Raw genomic sequence first — 22994 nt, forward strand, 5'->3', positions numbered from 1 at the left:
TTTTAGCAGACCCACGAGACAACATATGAGCAGGAGTGTAATCAACATTACTTTGGTGGTTCTGACATTTGCTCTAGCAGGTGTGATGGTTTGTATCTCAGTACTCACCTCAATAATGAAGATAATTAAGAACACCTTATTTCTGCACAGAACTACTGCCTAGCAGCCTTGGGTATCCACAATATGAAAATGTAGTACGAAGAACCAGTTGAATATGAGTTACACGGGAATGGTAGCACCTGAAGAAAAGAAAATGTGTACCACTGATGTCACCAATCAGAACACTTAAGATTTCATCTGGAAAGCTGCATCAAGCTGCAAAAGCTGCACCCCATAAGGATGTAATGGCATTAAAGACTGCTCAAAGAAATTAAACAAAAATGATCTACAGCCTGCATCAAGACCATATTAAAGGAAAGGATAATGTAATGTGCAGCACTGAGGAAATCTAAGACAGTACATGAAAGAATGCTTCAACTGCCTTAATGAAACCCAGTCATACCACACAGCAACAACTCTTATAAAATAAGGCATTAAGAAACAAGAAGAATGGCATGAATTCAAAAGAATCCAGACTAAGCATTAGCATGTGGAAAAGTTATTTTATGAAGTAAAGTGGGCAGCACTGAATCTTTGACAGCAAGCCTTAATTTAAAATGTTTCTACAATAAACAGCTGTAACCAAGCAGACAGCAATTAATTCAGCACACACAAATAGCCCACAGAACCCTGAAAAGTGAAGCAATGATCCCCAGATATGTATGTGTAATACATACATACATACGACATGTACACGTACACAAACACGTCACACATGCATGTGTAAGTGCGTGTGTGTGTTTTACATATATATATATATATATATATATATATATATATATATATATAATGTATAGTGTTAATAAAACTACACAGTATGTGAGTGTGTGTTTTATATATATATATATATATATATATATAAACACACACACACACACACACACACACACACACACACACACACACACACACTGTAATTATATATGTGCAGGCATCCACAATATACAAATATATTTAATATCAATGGGCATGAATTGATTAACAAGAGTCCTGGATAAAGTTACATAAAGATGTAGCAATGATGCCCTGTAATTCTAAATATAATCCTTCAAAATAAAAATGTCCCTGAAAGTGAACGTTTCACAGTCACAGCTCAGCAGTTAGCAATTTAAACTCTGTCAGATGTTGAAACATGAGTTTTTACACTTTGGCTGTAGGAGTTGAAAGTTACTGACAGCTTTCTTTTTTTAATAAAGATGCAAGAAGTGGTTTGTAAACAATGTCCAGTACAGAAGCCAAAAGGCAAAGTGTTTCAAAAATACTATTTTACATTTGGAGAGCAGGCAGACTTCTTACATCTTGTCCTTTTCTTCCTCGATGGCTAAAAGCTTACATTCAGAATGAACAACAAGGTTGTGACGTTTGTCTGAAGAAAACTGCGTTCCTTTCACGGTTCTGTAAACAAGATGCCACAGTATAATGTTAACATTTTTCCTTTCTCCTCCATTCATTGTCTTCATTAGCAACAAGGCAGCTATAGCCTTCAATGCATTTCCCCCAAGTTAACACGGAGATAGATCCAACCAGGCACATCACCAGAGATTTCATGTTCTCTCATGTTCTGCCATCTGTAAGGAAAGGAAATAACATTACGAGGCATTAAGTCAAAATAATCCATAAATAAAATATTCAGTTATTTTGTGAAGACTTGTCAGTTTCTGCATGTCAAGGAGGCTGGGAGGTTAAGTAACGTCTACTGAGTAATTTATTATCCAGTATATAAATTTAACATTACAAAACTTTATTTAGACAGTTTTTCTCCAGAAATTAATATCTTTAACTCAATAGTATTATTAACTCACTGATGACTTTTAAGGCAAGAACACAAGAAAAAGTTTAGTGGAAATGAAATAAACCCTTCCAAAGCTTCAGGCCATTTATGAACTCAGTAAGTTGTCATGAAAATGTGGTGAAATATAATCATTATGCTTATAATGTCCAAGTACAAAAGTCATTAAATTAATGGCATGATATAAAAAGCAGCATTCAGAATTCTGGCTATGTGCAATGTGCATTTAGCTACAATCAGATTCTTGTGTACAAAACAGAAAAATAAGTTAGAATGAGTTAAGTAGCTGCCCCAGAATGTATATGTGGTTAATCAATGTGCTACACAATGGAGGTATTCCTATTAAGCAATAACCCACGCCTGGGTGTGGGTAATGCTGGATTTACCCACGGCTGGTGTGGTTTGGTCACGAGGGCAAAGCTCAAGTGGCCAAACAAAGACAACCATGGGTAAATCCAGCATTACCCACACCCAGAAGTGGATTATTGCTATTATACAATGACATTATTTAAGAAAAAAAATACTTACTTTTCTTAAATAATGGCATTGTATAATGCCTCTGTACTGCCCTAGCGCAGCTGTCCGGTATTCTGTGGCAGTTCTGATGTACTGCGCATATGTATGCTTACGCAGTACATCAGAGCTGTGTCTGGAAGCAACAGAGAAAGGGAGATCTCTGTTCCCTTTTTTAAAGCTGTCTCATTATGTTAAATGAGTTTAACATAGCGAGATGTCTTTAAAAAAAGCAACAAAGAAAAGAAGATCTCCATTGCTTTTTTTTAAAGATATCTCACTATGTTAAACTCGTTTAACATAGCGAGATTACAGCAACGGAGCTCTTCCATTCCCCACTGCTACCAAAAAACACAAAGAAATCAAGACCTATACTAATGGAAAAAGTCTGGGCGACCGGACCTTTTTCCATTAGTATAAGTCTGATTTACAACGGGCACACTGACCAATCAGCATGCACGGTTTGGAATATTAATGGGGGGGTCATTGTATTATTAAAATGTTTTAACAGCAAATCCCAGCAGGTCATGTTTTGAACCAGAAAATGAAGATTCACCTGTTTGTCCTAGTTATTACAATAGAATTATTGTGTTGATTTACATGTGTGCAAACAAGCACCACCATATTTTGGTGGTGGTGATCACATGCTCAGTGCTACCTAGAACAGTACCTGGAAGCTGTTTCTCCAATCACTGTTCTCAGATTCCTGACATCTGTCTATCTACCTACCTATCATCTATCTAAGCATCATTTCTTAGAATAATAACTAGCCCCAGAACAAAGTAGAAGCATAACAAAATTCACATTAAAGACACACACACACACACACACACACACACACACACACACACACATATATATATATATATATATATATATATATATATATATATATATATATATATATATATATATTAACACAAGCTATAAACACAAGAAAAATGTTAACACAAACATCAAAACAATAAATAACATTAGTTAAAATAGCCTATTCAAATAAACATTTACTTGTTTCAGTGAAAATATGGGTTTTAAAACACCCTCCCAAAGCTCAACAATGAAGAGAATTCAAAAGCGTTGGTGGCAGAAGTCAGTGGTATGATGCACAAAAGAAAACACAACAGTATCCCACAGGCTGCATTTTTTTAAATGTACTTATGCAATAAACTTTCTTTCTGGATCACTTTCAACTATAGCTCAGTCCAAGAAGGCAAGGATAACTTCAACATACATAACACAAAGCAGTTATCAACCAGTATACTTTTGGGTGATGGGAGTAGGCCACAATACCAAGAGAAAACCTTTCAGAAACAGAGACAACATGCAGAATTTCACACTGAAAGTGACCAGAGATCAAGAGTAAACCACAGATGCTGTGCTGGAGCTCTGAGGCAAAGATCTCTCAATTAAACTACCTTGCTGCCTATGCAGATGCATTCTGGGAACTGTAAGAATTCCCAGAACACCTAGTAGAGTATCTGAGTTGTTTGGCACGGGAGAACACCTCTAAATGTGGGATAGAAACTTTGCAAGGCAGGAAAAAAATACTAGAACCTTAGGATAACAGCCAGTGCAAATCATGCAACATGTGTAATTTGCCAATGAAGTGTGCTCCTCAACAAAATTCCTGCAGAGACTTGTAACTGTTCAAATTCACAATCAAGCAGCCTAAGGTAAAAAGAACTACAGTAGTCAGGTCAATACATGTTCAAAGCATGCACTCTTAATGCCCTACGATGGATAACACAAGACAGAAGGTAGAAACATGGCAAGTTAATCTCCCAAACTACCCTGCATGTTTAGTCTGACTGGTAGAAAGCATCATGCAAGGAAAGTGGATGACAGGCTAAAGTAAGACTGCACTTGCTTTAAGAGGATTTCAAGATCATCTTTGCCAAGTTCTCAAGAGCAATCAAGTAGAACCAGGAAAGAACACAATCTCTTATCCCCTGCAAAAGGAAATCATTATCTATTCAAAAAGCAGTGGTCTCAAAGCAGTGTAGTCTTAAAAAAAAACAGACTGAAAAGGGCTAAGAAACTATGGATGCTAAGATGGTATTTCAGTTGTGAATACAATACCTTCTGTATAACAGTATCAGTGAAGAGGACTCATTTTAGTTCAGCTGCTTTAAAGGCATCGGGATTTAAAGTAAGTATTTAAAGAAATGGAGTCAACAAAACATCCTTAAAAACCACTGAAGACCCAACTCCATAGTGAGTCACTGTTAATCCACAGAATATCTAGACCAAGCAACTCCATGCAGGAAATAAACAGGCTCATAGGATCCAGGATCAGTCCACAAGTTGCAGGGTGTCAAACTAAAATTAGGCATTTCAGCTCTGTGCAGTTGATAGGATCAGATGTAGGCAGAAAATGGAAAAAGTGTCACTGTCCAGACGGTGGGAAAGTCATTAGTAGGAAGGCATCTCTCTCAGGATGATGTCAACCTTATGATCAAGAATGAAGCCACTTTCACTCATTCAGTGTAGGAAGGATCCTTCTGAAAGGTAAGGCAGAGTGGAACAAGTAGCCTGTCAGTCACACAAATGAGTACAGAAGGCTGATTTGTGCAGCAGAGATGCTATGAGACAAAGGTAACACTTCCTAGAATAAGTGTGGCATCAACCAGTATCAGTGACTCCAACTCTGCTTTGACTTTTACCCCTTATAATAAGTACAGCAGATCTGAGGATCTAACCATGATTTACAATGACCAACTAAGACGGACCAAACATGGAGAGGAGCCAAATGATCCAAGTGTAGCTGAAATGGATGTGTTACCTGTTATCACAAGCTGATCCAGATATTTGACCTTTTTCTCACACAGAATGACAAATGCAACCTCAGATAATATATTGTTTAAGGTTTTGTAAAGAACAAATTCAGTATCTGGTGATTTAAAAGGAGGCAGGTCCAAACTGAAGCTGACCAAGTGCTGATCAGACCAAGTGACTTGTTCTCCAAGTAATTCCAAGGTGACCACAAACATCTGAAAAAGCAAGTTCAAAATGTGACCTTTGTGATGGATCACAGAGAATAACTAAAAAATCCCAAACCCACACATAACAAAACTAACTAAATTCAAGGACTACAGTAGCAGACTCATAATTAACCTAGATGCTGAAGTCATCCTAGACTAACCACTTAGAGGACAAATCAATACTAAGATGAAGAAAAACTCTGCAAATTCATTCATTTATATATTTGTTTACCAGGGTAGAGTACTGATCAATATTTTAAAAAAACACCTTTATTGAATTATCACTTGTAAAAAAAAAAAGTGGGCCCAAAGTCACCAAACGAAACAAATAAACTAAACAAGATGACAGCTTGGTGTCTTAGAGCTGTACGTCATGATCAATTATAATAAAGTGTCACTTTAAGAGAATGACTAGTTGTTTAATAGATGTTTTAATTGAATTATTAAGCATATTATATAAGGGGTTAATGTATTTGAATTTATTCTGAAGAGGATTTAGTTGTATGGGATGAAAGCGCTTAATGTATTAATGCAATAAAGTAGATTTGGAGTTTGAAACTTATTGTTTCTTTATTATAACTGGTCACGGCTTATAACGCTTGGGTACCATGCTGTCACCTTGTTTAGTTTTTTTAATTATCACTTCTGACATAGGCAAACTAACTATATTACCAAGTTCACATTTACAAACATTACACATAATCTTTTATACAATACAGTCAATCCCCAACAGTACACAAATTGTTTAATTCCTGTCTTCTCTTAAACCTCATCCCTCCTCCAAAACATTTTTCTGCATGTATTGTTCCCATAATTTTCATTTTTTCTGTGTATTTACTCCTATCCCTTTCCAAAGATTCCAATTCCTGTTCTCTTATCTAGTTACAATATTCACTACTTCAAGTATAGTTGGTTTATATTTTGATTTCTATTTTCAAGTTATTGCTGTTTTTTGACAGTCACCAGAATTAAACTTAATAAGGCCATAGTATGTCTGGGCAATTCAGATCCTTTATATCAGCTCAAAAAATAATTTCTTTACTTATATTAATTTAGTCACCCAGTACTCCTGACAGAGTATTCTGTAGGAAAGTCTTAAAGTCTGCCAACTGATTACCCTACAAAAGGTGCTCCCAGGCACCACTTTCTTCCCCACTGCTCCTCCAACATTTGAAATCTACCTGAGGATAAATTATTTGTAATTTGATTAGGGTATAAAAGTACCTATTCAAACACTTTCAAGTAGAAATCCTAAATCTTCTGGACTTTGTTGAATACTTGGGATGCATACATATTTCCTCCCACTATTTCTTTGTGAATTGCTTATCTAATCTCTATTCCCATTCTTTTCTGACTTCCTCTGGTTGATTCCTATTGTTATTGTTGAATATTGTGTATGCCCTACTAATTATCCTTTTCTAACAAAAGCTTCTGCTCTAGAATCAACTAAAAACTCAACCAGTGCAGGTCTTTCATTTAAGATTTCCTTATCCCTTTATCTTAGCCTATACTCTAATATTAATCCCTGAAAGGGAAGGCAATCTCTAGCCTGCAGTCCAAATGTCTCTGTGAGCTCTTCCCATTTTATTACCTTTCCCTCTATTTATTTGTTCCCAGTACATGGGTTCCTTTGCCAGCTTCCTCCAGTAAATACCAACCCCCTCTTTCCTATTCTCTGTACCCCTAATTGCAGTCATCCCTATCAGCAGAATCTCATTTCTCCATTTCCCTGTTGGTTGAATTCTTAGTATAGTTTCTGCTACTTTATAAATATAATATTCTGTATGACTGTTGTTATTCTATTTAGGGATCTGCATCCAAAATGCCACTCTTTTCTTATTTCTTGAATTACACCCCTGCTTCATCATTATACCTTTCCACTTTGAACTGTAGCTTTCTGCTTGTGTTATGTAAAAGAGCTTTAACTGTGTAACTCTAAAATATCCCTTCAAATCAGGTAATCCTAAACCTTGTGGTTCTATTGGAAGGATCAACTTATCCCATTTGACTCTTGCCCTCTTCCAGTCCCAGAAAAATCCTTTAACATGTTATTAATTACTTTCCACAACTTCTCCTATGGTTGATAAAAACATGCCTGACTTGTGCATAAAAATAAAGGGACTAAAAACATATTAATGCTTATATCTTGTTATCCATAGCCATAGGCAAGACTTTCCAGTTTCTCTTATTTTATTATCTTTTGTTTAGTATTTTCCCTTTTATCCTTAGCTGACATGACAATGTCCTTTTTGACTCATATTTCTAAATGCTTTATTTTATCCTGTTCCCATAAATATGGGTTTTGCTGAACCAATTCATATGTAGGCACATAGTTTACAGCTATAGCCTTTGTTTTATCTTTATTAATTTTATAGCCTGGAAAAAAAAGGAAGTGTCTCAGAATGGTCCACAACACACTGAGATGTCATTTTTTGGTTCTGTCAGGTACAAAATAATATCTGCAAATGAAGCCATCTTTTCTTGAATACCATACCATTTATATCCTTACATTTCTGAGTCCCTTTTGTGCGGTCCACTCCATTTGCCCTCGCTATCACTCGGGCTCACTTCACCCACCTACCCTGCCCCCATTCCCGCCCACCCCTCACTCAATTTCTTTATAGTTAGCTGCACCTCCTCCACCCACTTCACTCATACAACACAACACGCCCACACCTCTTTAAATCCCCACCCCCCTAGTACTCACACTCTTACACCTTTCCTATAGTCTTTCATCACCCTCTGAACTAACAATCTCATATATCTCACACTACTCTAATTACTAATATGCCTACTATTCTTAATATACTATTTCTCCTTCTCCTTTCAACTACATTACTCTTTCTCTCAGTTCTCACATGCTATCAAAGCACTGCTGTTATGCACACCAAATCACCCACACTCACTTTATCTCCAAACCACAACACATCTACCTTTACTCACATTCCCCCTCCCTATCTAACGCCACCATTATTGCCACACATAGATTCAAATACTTCCTTACACCTAAACAGGATGTCAACCACAAAAACAAATATCCACACATGCATCAATTCTCTCCAATAATTAATTTCATATTATCCAACCTGTTACTATCAGGAGATGTCCACCCCAATCCAGGACCTAACAATTCTCCACAAAATACTTTAAATACCACTACCACCTCTATTCTCTTGCACCTCTCCATCATACATTACTAATACTATTCCCCAAAAAAGATTCACCCCATCATCTATAAATATTCACAGTAGAGTTAAAAAAAACAACACACTTCATGCTTGGATCACTCAACATAACCCAAACATATTGCCTTGTGTGAAACCTGGTTAAAACCAAGTATTTCTAATTCTGAAATTCTTCCCCCTAGCTACAATATCCTCAGGCATGACAGACTTTCAAAAAGAGGAAGGGGAGTCACAATCGTGTATTCTAACTGCCTGTCTGTCTCCCCTATCTCTTTTCTCATATCTGACTTTCTCCCATATGAGATAATTTTAGCTGGCTTTAAACTTAGCCACCATGAAAAACTTGCCATTGCATCAATTTATATCCCTCCTGGAAATAATGTTCCCCATTTTAGAACACTTTCTATCCTGGATATCTAAAACTATCCCTTATGAAACCATCATACTAGGAGATGTCAATATTGACTGGCTGCAGATCAATAAAGAATCACCTTCTACCTCTCTCAACCTTTATGGATTCACACAGCTCATATCTTCCCCTACCCACCTTCATAAATTTTCCTCTACTGGTTCACTTATTGACTGGATACTGGTATCTCACCCCCAACATTACCATAATCCAGTCACTCTACCTGACACATTAGGTGACCACCTACCTTTACTAGTTCACATAAACTCTGAACACCTGCATAAAGCACAACAATATAAGGTGACCCATGATCTAGCTAGCTATTCTCCTGACTCACTAAATCACTTCCTCTCTACTATAAACTGGTTCTTTCTCTTTAATCTCACTCTCAATGAAGCAGTCCTACACTTCAACAACACCTTTCTATCCATCCTCAACTCCCTTGCCCCCAGTAGGAAAACTTGCATCAAATTCAGATATGCCCCATGGCTAACTAAAACTACCCTTACACTCATGAAGACCAGAGATAAAGCTTGGAAAACTTGGAAAGGCAATAATACTTCTTCCAACTTTATCTCTTACAGGGAACTTAGAAACAAAGCTAAGAAACAAATCAATCTTGATAAAAAGAACTATTACCAATACTCACTTAACAATCCCTACTGTAATCCTAAAAAAATCTGGAAATCCATCAATAAACTTCTCTCACATGGTACTCCTGCCCCACCCACACCTTATTCTGACAAGACTCCTATGGAAATAGCAACCCTCTTTAATAAGTCCTTCATTGAAACCATTGATAACTTAACTGTAACTAACTTCTCCACCTGCATCTCTTTCAATCCATCTACATCTTCATCCACCTCTGATTCAACTCTCTCGCCCTCACTCTCATTCTTACTATCACCTGTTCCCACCTCTTATATCAAGTTGCTTTTAACTAAACTAAAACCTGGTTCACCCTCAGCTGATAACCTTCCTCCATTATTCCTTAAACATGCAGCTACATCTCTAGCTTACCCTATATCTATCCTGATTAATAGATCCATAAAAGAAGGCAAAGTCCCTGAAATTTGGAAGACATTTTTTGTAGTACCTCTTCATAAAGGAGGAACCAAAATACTGGAAAAGTGGATCCATAAGCAAGTACTTAATCATCTGCTACAAGCCAACCTACTCAGACCAACTCAACATGGCTTCCGCCCCACACATAGCACAGCTACCACTCTTGTATCCTTTACTAATAACATTGCTCAAGTCAGGGATAACAGCAAAATAGCATCAGCCCTCTTTCTGGACCTGTCGAAAGCATACAACACTGTATCTCACACCATACTTCACCATAAACTCTCCAACCTAGGCTTTTCAAACTCCACCACCTCCTGGTTCTGTGATTACCTCACTAATAGACATCAGGCTGTTAGATGGAACTCTTCCTACTCCCCCTTTCTAGCAGTTAGGACAGGGGTCCCACAAGGATCAATATTGGGCCCTCTCCTCTTCAATGTATTTACCAATGACATTTTCTCATCCTGCCCCCAATCCAATCTTATTCAGTATGCTGATGACTCAACCATCAACTATGCTGACAACATAGAAAACCTTCAATCCCTTACACAAAACTCACTCCACTCTGTTGAAAACTGGCTACAATCCAACCAACTGCTGCTAAATGCGAGCAAAACTAAGCTACTACTTTTCCTACCTAAAAATCTGGAACATGAAAATTCAGGCCAGTGTAAAGCCTTTAATGACAGTGATAGGATTTGTAAGTTTGATTTGCAGCAAATCTGGCTACTTTGTTTTCTATGTTGTCAGCATAGTTGATGGTTGAGTCATCAGCATACTGAATAAGATTGGATTGGGGGCAGGATGAGAAAATGTCATTGGTAAATACATTGAAGAGGAGAGGGCCCAATATTGATCCTTGTGGGACCCCTGTCCTAACTGCTAGAAAGGGGGAGTAGGAAGAGTTCCATCTAACAGCCTGATGTCTATTAGTGAGGTAATCACAGAACCAGGAGGTGGTGGAGTTTGAAAAGCCTAGGTTGGAGAGTTTATGGTGAAGTATGGTGTGTTTAATTGAACTAAAATTTCTGTTGACATCCAAACAAAACTCCTTGGAGCAATAACCAATGATGAACTTAAATTCAACCATCCAGGCCATCCCTTGCCCAGTCCCTGCTTCTACCATTCCTACTCTATGCTTCATCTATTCTTACCAATATACAGAGTAACCTAATATCCAAACTAGAAATCACACATAACAAAGTAGCCAGATTTGCTGCAAATCAAACTTACAAATCCTATCACTGTCATTAAAGGCTTTACACTGGCCTGAATTTTCCAACTTACTGCCTCAATTCCAACTACTTACAGCCCACAATATACTAAACAATCCTAAATCCTGCCCATCCCTTGCAAATTCTCTGACACTTTATACTCCTCAATGCCCACTAAGAAGTACTAATCAATACTTTCTTGAAGTTCATAAGCCAAACAAAACCTTTGGGAAAATACTCTATTGTCACTCAGCTGCAAAAAATTGGAACACACTCCCTTTAGCCCTTAGACTACTTAAAGACAAAAACGTCTTCAAGAAACAGCTTAAATCTTTTTTCCTATCAAATTGGATATGTTCATGCTCTAAACTAATACCCGAGAAACATTCAGGGATAACCTAACTTAACTGTATCACTTCTAGCTCTCTTTCTTACTACTACCACCTACACATTTTTTTCCCTCATATTCCATACTAGTTAGCTCATGTTACACTCAATTCCCATATTCCCTTATTACTGTTCTTTAATTTATTTATTAACTTCCAAAGTTCACACAACTTTATCTGTATATTTACTTACTTCATGCCTAGTACCTTGGTTCAGCAATGTAGTGACCTTAGTCTTACCATATTTCTGCTTAGTTTCTTGCCACACTACGTGAAAATTTCCATATATGTATTGTACTGTATTTCCATCCATGCTGTATATTCCTTTATTGCATGTTATGTAATTATTTCAGAAATATGTAGACTTAAAATGCGATCTGCGTTTATCTTTGTTCTTACTATTTGTTTACTTAAAACGTTTTTTTTTTTTTTTTTGGGGAGCTTTTCTCCTCAGGTCTCTGCTGAAAAAGGGCTTCTAAGAACCCAGAGAGACTAACCCGGTTAACAAATGTAAAAATAAAATAAATAAATATTTGTTAATGGTTTTAAATATAAAGCAAATAAAGGGGAAAGAAGACACCCATGTCTTGTTCTTGTAGTCAAACACAACTTATCAGAGAGGAACCCTTCCACTTTGATGTTTCCCTCCAGTCCATCATATAGTTTCCTAAGTAACCTTATTATTATATCAGGAAAATATCCAAATGACGAAAAGTAGTCCAATCACTATGGTTAATAGCATACACTTTAATGAAATAAAAAAGCATAAAAACAGATAAGCGCTTCTATGCATTTCTATTTCGTTAAAGTGTATGTTATTAGCCGTGGTGGTCAGACTACTTTTCTTCATTTGGATATTCTTTGTGGTTTTAGACCGACCTTTGGTTGCCTGCATTTCTTATTTCTTTTTTCATGTTTATTTCATCAGGAAAAGCAAATGCTTCCATTGCCCTGTTCATAAAATCCCAGCTTACTCTGTAGAATGTTTTTTTCTGTATCAGGATCCACTAACAATAGCAGCAGCATTTTCTTACAGTCTGCTTCCCTCTGGATCATCACTGTTCTATTAATGTTGTCAAATGTTTGCATCTCCTCCACAAAACCACACTGATCCATATTTAGCAATTTTGGCATTACCTTTGCCATTCTTTCAGCCATTATAGATGTAAATACTTTATAATCATGGTTAATAATTGAAATGGGACTACATGAAGCTGGATCTGATGAGTCTTTATTGTCTTTAGGTATTACAGCTATCACAGCTTTTTTTCCAGCATATTGGTGGTTCCCTCCTTTTAAAATACTGTTAAACAAAACCTTCCTGATCTTTATCACGTTTTTCCCTCCAAGCTTCCAAACTTCCACCAGAATACCATCTATTCCTGGAGACTTTCCTGGAGATTGGTTATACATCACAATTTTTATCTCATCTCCTCTTATCTTAACTGTTAATTGCTAAGGCTCATGTATCTCTAACCTTGGCATATTTACATCTTCCATAAATATTTCCATTTGTGCTTTTTCTTGACTTCCTCATCTATCTGCTTTATACAACATTTCATACTATTTCTGAAATATCAGTAATAACTCTGCAAGACCTCTGGTTATTTTTCTTGCTACAGGCACCTTAATTTTGATACTAACCCTTTTCTACGTTTTGTTGCCTAAATTGTTGTGCCAAAAGTTTTTGTGTTCTGGAGATTTTACCAAAGAAAGGTTGCTTAACAACCATTTTTCTAAACTCATGCATATTATCCAGGTACTCCCTTATTTTCTCTTTCACACTGTGCAATTTCACCTTTTCTTGTTCTGTGAGAGTCTTCTTATTCTGTAATACTTTAAACTTTATCAGCTCCTCTAAATAATTCTTATTACTTCTTAACCATATCTCTTTTTCTTTTATTTCTACCCTATTTTTAAACTCCATGTTCATTTTATCCTGCTCACTAGCTATAACGTCTGGAATACTTTCTATCTTCCCTAATAACTCCCGAATAATTGCCATTACCCATTCCTTAAATTCCTAACAGGCAGATGGAGAAGGGCCAGTGTCTCATCTTTAATTCATTACCCCGCATTATATTGGATCATGATCTGAAACTGCTATTGGATGTGTGTCAAAGTTCTCAATTAAAATGCACATGCTCCCGTGAAATATAATTTCTTGTCTAGTCTGGCCAAGTTATTAATTCTCATCTTCCATACCAAATATCTTCATAAATTTCTTCAGAAGTCTACTCTCTTTTGTTATATCTTCGCTTCTAGGCCTCTAGCTACATCCTCATTGTTGCAAATCAAATTCCAGTCCCCATCTATAAGTAATATTCTATGCTGTAAGACAATTACTTCTCTCAATTTGTTATCTTTTTTCCCCTCCTCTATCACTATTGGAGCTCCTCTAGCAATTAATGTAAGTATGCCTCTTTTCCTTTGTGCCTGATATTCTGCTGAATTATCCATCCTGAAATCCTTTCTTTATCAAATTTACAAGCTAATTTCTTTCCAAACGTGTCTCCTGTAGCATTACTATTTGCACTCTGCATTTCTTAATATAATTAACTATTATTTCCTTTTTGTCTATACCTGTGAGACCATTCACATTCCAACATAATATGAAAAGTATTGCCATTATGATGAAAAGTCATTATTCCCACCTATTACGTATGACAGCTTTTTAAAATGTCTATTTCCAGCTTTTGTGATACACGCACCCACTACATGGCAGGTTGAACCTTTATGGAGTTTTTTTCTTATCATCAGTGCTGGTAACTATGTCACATTTTCTAAGACTTTCTCTTTTAATGAAAACTCTCAAAAACAACACACCCCATAAACTTAACTTAATACAAACATACAAAACAACTATGTGCATCTTTAAATAATGAACTTTAATCCTCCTAATAGGAACAACTGTCCCAGATAGACAGACAAAAGGCCTTAATTAACCTAAAGCCCATCTAGTCTATGATGCATGTTACTATCTGTGCTTCTACTTACTCTAAAAGGTGGCTATACGTGTTATCTTTATTCTTCTCCCAAATGTGAAAAAGAGCTTGCATGCTTTCAGAAAACATTAACCTTTTAGTCTTGAAGAAACCAATTTTTTGGTTTTCTTTTATTAACCTGTAATTAACTTGACTTCTAAAGACAAGCTGAAACAGTTTCTGTTAAAGAAAAACCTTTCATTATATTCAGTGTTCTCTTATAGGTTCATAGGTCGGTACTAGGCTATCAGCCCAAGGGCCTAAGTAAGCCTAGCCAACAAGGTTCCCTGGCTTACACCACCCAAGAAAGTTATTTTCCTGTGCCCCTGTCGAGCAGAGCCACAGAGGTGATCCCCAGGGTGTATTTCTTATTTCCCATCCACTTATCAAGATTTTTCTTGAAGAGTGCTAATGAGGAACTTTGCTTGACATAGATGGGTAGCTTGTTCCAGAGTATGGGAAGTCTCTTGGACAGGAATCCATCCCTCCAGCATGCCCTGTTTATTGTGGTGACAAAGTTTAGGTCCCTAGAGCGTGTAACTTGGAGGGATTGGGATTTCTTTAGGTGTAGCATGTCCAACAGCTCTGGGTTTGACATAACTTTATATGTTAGGCAGAGATCACCTCGGGGTAGGTGATATGCTATGGAATAAAGCTGGAGCTTTTTTGAGACGGTCAGTGTAGGGCATCTGTTTGAGGCCAGTAATCCACTTTGTGAGGTACTTCTGTGGCCTTTCCAGCTGCATGACACAGATGTCTTGTGCCGTACATTCCAAAGGAGGGATTGTACTCTACAATGGGTCTGAGTGTCGAGTAGAGGGGAACAATGACCTCTTTTTTCCTAGATGAGAACCCTTTTGTAATGAGGTGTGCCACATAGAAGGATTTCCTGACTACTGTGGTGAAGTGATTACCAAAGGAGAGACTACTGTCCACCTGGGTCCACAGGTCTCTTATCACACATTCTGCATTAAGTAGACTGCCACCTATGTGGTAGTTCATGGGTACAGAGTTTTTACAAAAGGGGATGACAATGCACATTCTGGTATTGAGCTTGAGGTCATGGCTCTGACACCAGGCATTTGTCTCAGTGAGGCTCTTCTGTAGGATGTCCACATCATTTGGGGACTCAACTATGGCTCCTAGTTTGCAGTCATCTGCGAACTTCATTAGCCAAAGACCTTCTGTGTTAGCCTGTACTTCAGAGTAGTAGATACCAAGCAGGAGAGGTCCCAGGACTGAACCCTGTGACACTCCACTTGTCACTGATTTGAAGTCAGATTTGGAGTCTGCAACTTTTACAGTATGGGTTCTGTCAGCTACCCAATTGGCAACCCATCTTGTGACGTAGGGATTTATACCTAGTTTACTTACTTGTTTCCACTTAAAACTTGTTATTAGATTAAGCTAAGGGTCTTAATCCAGACATTCACCTATGCAAAGGTAAGACAGACCACATCAACTCTATATATACTATGATCTGTGTACTTTTGCATCCCATCTCCCACCTTAATAACCCAAGAACAGCTTATTAACTTAAACATGCTTTTGGCTAGCCTTTTTTCCTCTTTTTGCACTGTAATGCCTACATTTCTTAATAATAAAAAAGAAGAAAGAACTAAGGCATCTGTTTACTTCAATATCTACATCACATGCAACTAAAAATATTTTACAATAAAACATGAAATATATATCATGAACAGTTTCATAGAAATAGCATTAAGAACAGAAACTTTTTTACTTACAGTTAACTTTTTCCTTCCTCATCCCCTCCCCTCCCTTCAGTGTCTATAATTAAAATTTCCTTCCTCATCCCCTCCTCTCCCTTCAGTGTCTATCCAAACATTAATGATATGAAGTGAGCAAATGCTTTTCAGTTCCCCACAAGTTTAACAAAGTCAACAAACGTTCAGTTTTTGTACTTCTTCTTATAAAGCCATATTTCACAAATGTGATTGATGCTTTGTAGTCTCAAATTTATTCACTAATTCCCATGCTGCTCACCTTCATCCTGTTCATCTCCATCTCCCAACTCCAGACTCTGATTCAATTCCAAGGTACTCTTGCAGGTACCAGAATTCTTCAAGTCAACCCCTATGCTTTTCTCTGTCTCTAAATCATTTTCCTTTGGGACAATAGAAAAGGTTCACTTGCAAAGTCTCTCCATGCTGTCTGTTATCAGAAGAATTAGAAGCAGAGTCACATTCTACTTAATGGTTCACTTTTGTTGGACAAACTTTTGTATTTCTTCCTTAGCCTGTTCTGCATTAAAAATGACTTTGACCCTCCAGTAAAAAATATTCTGAAGACATTAGATACAGGAGTTTGAATCTCACACCAGCCTCTCTATATTTCCTGAATGCTGGAAGAAATGTGTTTTTCTTCTATTTGGTGTACAGTGAATAATCATTTTCCACAAATATTCTCCTGCTCCAACTATTAATACTTTGCCCTTTGCCACAGTTTTGTCAGAATGAACTGTTTCTGCTGGTAGGTTTGCATCTTTACTAATCCAGGTCTTGGCTGCTTTCTCATGGCCAGGTTTGTAGCATACACACAGTGTGTCCCTTCAATTAACAAGTCCTGCTATGGAATACCAGTCCATATGTTTATTTGTGCCTTCATAAAATTAATACTGCCTGTTCCTTCTAGTTTCTCTGGTATGGCAGAAAAACTCAGATTTCCCCTCCATGCTGTGCCGTATAATTCTGCCATTTTTTGAAACATCTCTTCTTGAGCATTCTCATATTCAACCTTTTCTTCATTTTAACCTCTGATTTTTGAAGTTTTATCAGCTCACCTGAATATCTGTTTAAAACGTCTTCCATTTTCCAGTGTTTTGTTAGTTGAGCTGTTATACTCCTTCAGTGTTTCATATTTTAATCAGCTCTGAGCCCATTTGACTTATTTTTTTCCTCTACATTACTGAAATGCATATCTTACACCAAAGCTGGAGTTTGAACTGCTTTTTGTGGAACTGCTGCAGAATTCTTCCCAGTCAGTGCTTTCTTTTCTAGTTAATTTTCCTTTCAGGCTCTCTAGGTTTATTATTTCCTGGCATCCAGGCAGTGTACTTACTAGCCAGCAAATTAATTTACTAAAGCTGACAGAGCTCCAGGCCCTTGTTTTTCAGTTTCTTTTTTCACAATGGGAGAACTGAAGTTAAGCTGTTGAGCAGCGTGCAGGCATCACTGAATGCCAAAATCTGCACTGATCAATATTGAGCAATTTCAGGCTCAGCCCAGCTGAAACATAAAACATTTCACAAACAAAAATGCAGAAATGTAAGCAATAATTACATAGAAAAAAAACATATCTGAATGGTCAGAGATGAAAGTGCTTGTTTTAAATTACCTTCTTTTATTTTTTTGTCCAGTTTGCAAACTTTGTGCTTGTACAGTGTGGATTTAATAAAGAATTTGTTGTGCTTTATATACTCTGCATGCTGTGTTCTGGAGCCATTTGAAGAATTTTTGTTTTTTTTTTCTTACGTGACTGAGTTGGTTTCTGTTTACGATGGCTTCAGTAGTGCAGGAGGCGAAGTTGCAACAGTCGCTGTTTTCACAGACATGGGGCCAGTCCATTGAGAATATTACTAATCTTTTGGAACACGTATCTCAAAGACTGGATAGGCTCGAACGAGCACAGGCTGGAGGTTTGTCATCAATGGGCAGTATTATTGCCAACCAGGAAGTCCACGCCCCTAGGAAAATGGAGGAAACGCCGTACAACAGCTTCTTGGTGATGTGGGACTGAATTTCACTTGTGAGCGTCATTCGGACATTAATGGAGAGAACTTAATAATATTTCTTTTAATCAAGATTTTACTGGAGGAATTAATAATTTTCAATGGGTGCAGATGGCCACACGGAATCGCCCTTTATTAGTGAATGAATGGCTTGAAGCTAACCCGAGTTCTTCCCCCAGAAGTGACTGGTAAGTACACACAATTATTTTAGCAACCTACAGAAACTTGATGCTGTTCTTTTAAAAGTTAAAAAACTGCAATTAGATAATGTTTACTTTAAAGAATGCCTAAGACTGAAGTTGATGCCTAAAGGACTTCGTTTATGGAGGTTTCCAACTGGTTAAGTGGCTAATTCAGTGCTGCATAAGGAACTGTTGTGTATGTTTGACAGACATGGCTTCGAGTATATGGAGTTACTGGTTAAACATAATGAAGGTTTCATTACTAATTTAATTTGGGAAGCTTCAGAATTGGACAAAAAAGTTACAGAGGATGCTGTACATGAGAATAATATTTTTGAATATGACTGCATGTTGAAAAGTATTGAGAATCAACTGAACAGTATAAAAAAGAGAAAATTAAAAAAAGATTGATAGGGACAGACTGCAACATAGTAATAACACTGCATTCCCGGAACCTCCCAGATCCCAAGCCTTGGGTATGGGTTCTAATAGTAATGGCTCTGATATGGATTCTAATCAAGGTTTTTTTTTTTAGAAGAAGAAGAAGGATTCCCTCCATTGAGAAGGTCAGAACGTTTGAGGGAGAGGTACAGCAGGGAAACCTCTAAGCAAGGAATGTATTCCGGGAACAGAGGTTGGGGTGGTTACACACCGCACCAGAGAGGGAATCAGAGGGAAGGATACCGGGGTCGGAGATGAATCCTGAAAGTGACATTAACCTGTTAACTATTTATAAAATAGCGAGAGTGACTTTAAAGTGTATAACTTTTCATCCTATCAGAGTGATGTCATTGATTGTGATTTATTTTCCAAAGGTTTGACGTTTGTACAGGGTAAGAATTGTGATATTGCAACAACTTTAGTTGATTTAAAACATTTTGTACGGAAACTGAATTTGAATGTTCTATTCATAATGTGAATTATGTGAGTAATCCATTACACATTTCCAGTACCTTCAACCCTCCTATCCATCCCTTCTTACAAATGTTTGAAAAGTTATGTGAAATTGATATTAGAGACATCAAGAGGGGTAGTGTGGTCTCTAATCTGACTAAGGATGAATATGAGAAACTGTCCAGGTTAAGAGCCAATAAGGAAGTTAAAATGATAAAACCAGACAAAGGAGGTGGCATTGTAGTCATGAAAATTTGTGACTATAATGAAAGGATGAGAAATATATTAGCCAGAAATTCTTATAGAAAAGTGCCATTAAATGAGATGAATGGAGAATATAGAAGAATAAGGAATGAGCTCAAAGACTTGTTTATTGAGTGGAGTATTTCCATAGACGAGTATAATTATTTGCCTATAGCTCATCCAAAGATCCCAACAATGTTTGGTCTCCCTAAGATACATAAAGATTTGAATAACCCCCCCGATGCGACCTATTGTTGATGCGAGAGGCTCAATAACATACCCAATTGCTAAATTTTTGGACATAAAATTGAAATCCTTACTGTCAGGTGAGGTTAATCTGTGTAGAGATTCTTGGGATTTTTTGAATAGAGTCAATAGATTGGAATATTTTGAGACCCGGGTTTTTATAACAATAGATGTTACAGACATATATAGTGATACCTCATAATATTGATCTGGATTGGGTGTGTGAATTTTTATTGGAGAAAGGTGTACCCTAGGCGACTATTAATGTATATGAACAATTACTCGAATTAGTGTTGAACAATAATTATATATTGTTTGATAATGAGTTTTTTTCTACAAATTCAGGGTGTAGTAGCTATGGGATCACCATGCAAGGGTTTATATGCAAATATAGAAATGCTCCAATGGGAGAAGAAATTTTTGTTTAGTTCTCCCTTCTACATATATTGTAAAATGTACATTCAATTTCCGGATGACATTTTTATTTTTTGGGATGGACCAATTGATTTGATTAATGAATTTTTAGACTATATTAATAATTCAACTTTGTTTTTACAATTTACGCACACTATTGGTCATGACATGATTGCTTACTTGGATGTTAAGTTAGAAAAGAATGAATCTTTGAGAATGTTTACATCTGAAATTTTTAGAAAGGAGACATATTCCAATAGCCTTTTACATTTTGATAGTTCCCACCCTTTTATACAGAAGAAAGCCATGGTGAAAGGCCAATTTGCGAGAGCTGCTCGGATGGTCACTCTGAAGCCTTTCTGATGGAATGTGAACGGTTAAAAATAGGTTTCTTAAGAGAGACTACCTTGCTAGTTTAGTAAATGAATTAATTGTTGAGGTGATTAACAAAAGGGAAAGGGGCCGTTTTAAACCCTTACTTTCTAGAATTCAAGATGAGATGGTGTTTATGGAGGTGTCCTTGATTAAGAGGACAAATGCTGAAACTAGTCAGGAGTTAATTCAGGATAATACGTCTAAGAAAGACAATTTTCAGTCTGCCTTTATTACATCATTTAGTAATACAAGTGGACAAATTAGAAATATTTTATATAAAAATTGGCTTATTATCTCTAATTGCAATCATATAAGCCAATGTTTAGGTGAAAAACCCACCTCTGTGTATCGAAGAGGCAAGTGCCTTAAGAATATGTTTGAGAACCCTTGGAGAGGACCATTATTAGGTTATATGAAGAAATGTGGTGCTTGCAATTACTGTGGTCATATAAAGGAGGATTCCTCATTTAATATTAATGGGGTTAAGATGAGGTTAAATAGGAAATGTACCTGTCAAACAGAAATAATTGTTTATTGTGCCTTTTGCACTGTTTTCACATGTTTTTATATAGGAAGAACTGAAAGGAAATTGAGATGTCGCATTTATGAACATTTCCAGGATATTAGGTTAAAAAAGGAAACAAATGCCTTGGCTAGACACTGTAATGAGTTCAGTGGGCATTCTTTTAAGTTCACTGTGATAGAAGTATTGGATATTGATCCAAGGGGTGGACCTTGGACTTTACAACTAGAAAGGCAGGAAGCCTTGTGGCAGTTAAGGGTAAATGTCACTCAGTGTTCTGGCATAAATGACATTTTATCTATCTCATGCTTTTTGAAACTGAGATCATTGTTGGGATAGATGTGTGCAGGGGTAGTAATGACTTCATGTTAACCCCCCTGACTGTGATCCTTATATACAGTTTTATAAAAAAAAAAATTTCTTACATGTTTTGTTTATATGTGCAATGTAGAGTATTTATTGTTTATTTATATATATATAGTTGTAAATAGCTTTTAGAATTATTTACAGGTTGCTATACTTACAGTTGCTAAATAAGGGGAATTTTAATGATTAGTATTGTTTAAGTATATGTTTTTAAGGTTTATATTTTAGAGTTATGTATTTAAATTATAATTTCAAGGACTGATTTCCTTTAAGGATGTAATTGTTAGTATATTTGATTGAAAAGGATGTGGCTACTTCTGGGTATATAATGATGTAGTTTTTGATGTGTTTTACTTTGAAAAAGTCTCTTGAGATGAAAGCGGTTGTTTTAATTTACCTTCTTTTATTTTTTGCCCAGTTTGCACACTTTGTGCTTGTATAGTGTGGATTTAATAAAGAATTTGTGGTGCTTTATATACTTTGCATGCTGTGTTCTGGAGCCATTTGAAGACTTTTTATCTTAGGAATCAAGGCAAACGACTATAGTGCAGACAAGTCAAAGCAATATTACAACTCAGGCAAAAATAGCTGGGAAAAAATCAAACCTATTTATCACTGCCGGCCTGTTATCAGTTAGGTCTAATTAGAATTTTAAGCATGTGGATCTGTGATGGAACAAGAGTAATACAGCTTGGCTAACATACAGGAAACAGTCCAAGACAAGAAGAGGACACAGCATAAGCCAATCTAGTTGAACATGATCACTATTCCCAGTAAAAGGCTCCAGTAAAGATATATACAAAGTCCAAAATTCACATTTTTTGTCAGTAACATCAATAAAAGGCAAAGATCCACACAATGAAGCAACCTAAGAGTTAAAATAATGATGGCATTTAAAAAAAAAATGAGTCTGCTGCCACTGATGTAATGTCAGGCAATTAAAACAAACAGTAATAGCAGCTCCAACATGGTCTATTGGAATGTTGGAATGGATAAAATATTACCAATCCATAACAAGTTAATAAACAGCGAGAAGAACACAGTATTGCAATACAAAACCTGAATCCAGAAAGCACAAGTAGAAAACTTCATTAAGGATCTAAAATATTAAAGAAATACTGCCTGAACAGGTCTTAAAGCAGCTCTGTTCATATAATTTGGCTAAATATAGAAACAGTGCAAAACTACTTGTAAACAGACCATGAGTAAACTGAATGCTGAAATGTAAATTTTCATGAAAGATTATTAGAAGACAATCATTCAAGGCTGAAGGGCTGACACAAACCAAAAGAGACTCCAGTGTAAATTCAAGCCATCTGAATCACTCTTGTTCAGATAGTCAGACCTCAAAGTTAAAAACTTAGCACTGTTTTCA

At 36.6% G+C, this 22994-nt stretch overlaps 1 protein-coding gene across 1 annotated transcript in view; it reads right to left on the minus strand.

Moving 5' to 3' along the window:
• Window positions 1-974: 974 nt before the first annotated feature.
• Window positions 975-22994, minus strand: part of FAM118B (family with sequence similarity 118 member B) — a 718053-nt gene continuing 696033 nt past the window's right edge. The window contains exon 8 of the mRNA XM_044080824.1: window positions 975-1667. Within this exon, the coding sequence (XP_043936759.1) occupies window positions 1654-1667 (14 nt within the window). The 3' untranslated portion in view covers window positions 975-1653. The remainder of the gene's footprint in view (window positions 1668-22994) is intronic.

The sequence above is a fragment of the Protopterus annectens genome, chromosome 8.part0 (assembly GCF_019279795.1).
Source record: "Protopterus annectens isolate FY-2018-M chromosome 8.part0, PAN1.0, whole genome shotgun sequence".
NCBI classification, from domain to species: domain Eukaryota; kingdom Metazoa; phylum Chordata; order Ceratodontiformes; family Protopteridae; genus Protopterus; species Protopterus annectens.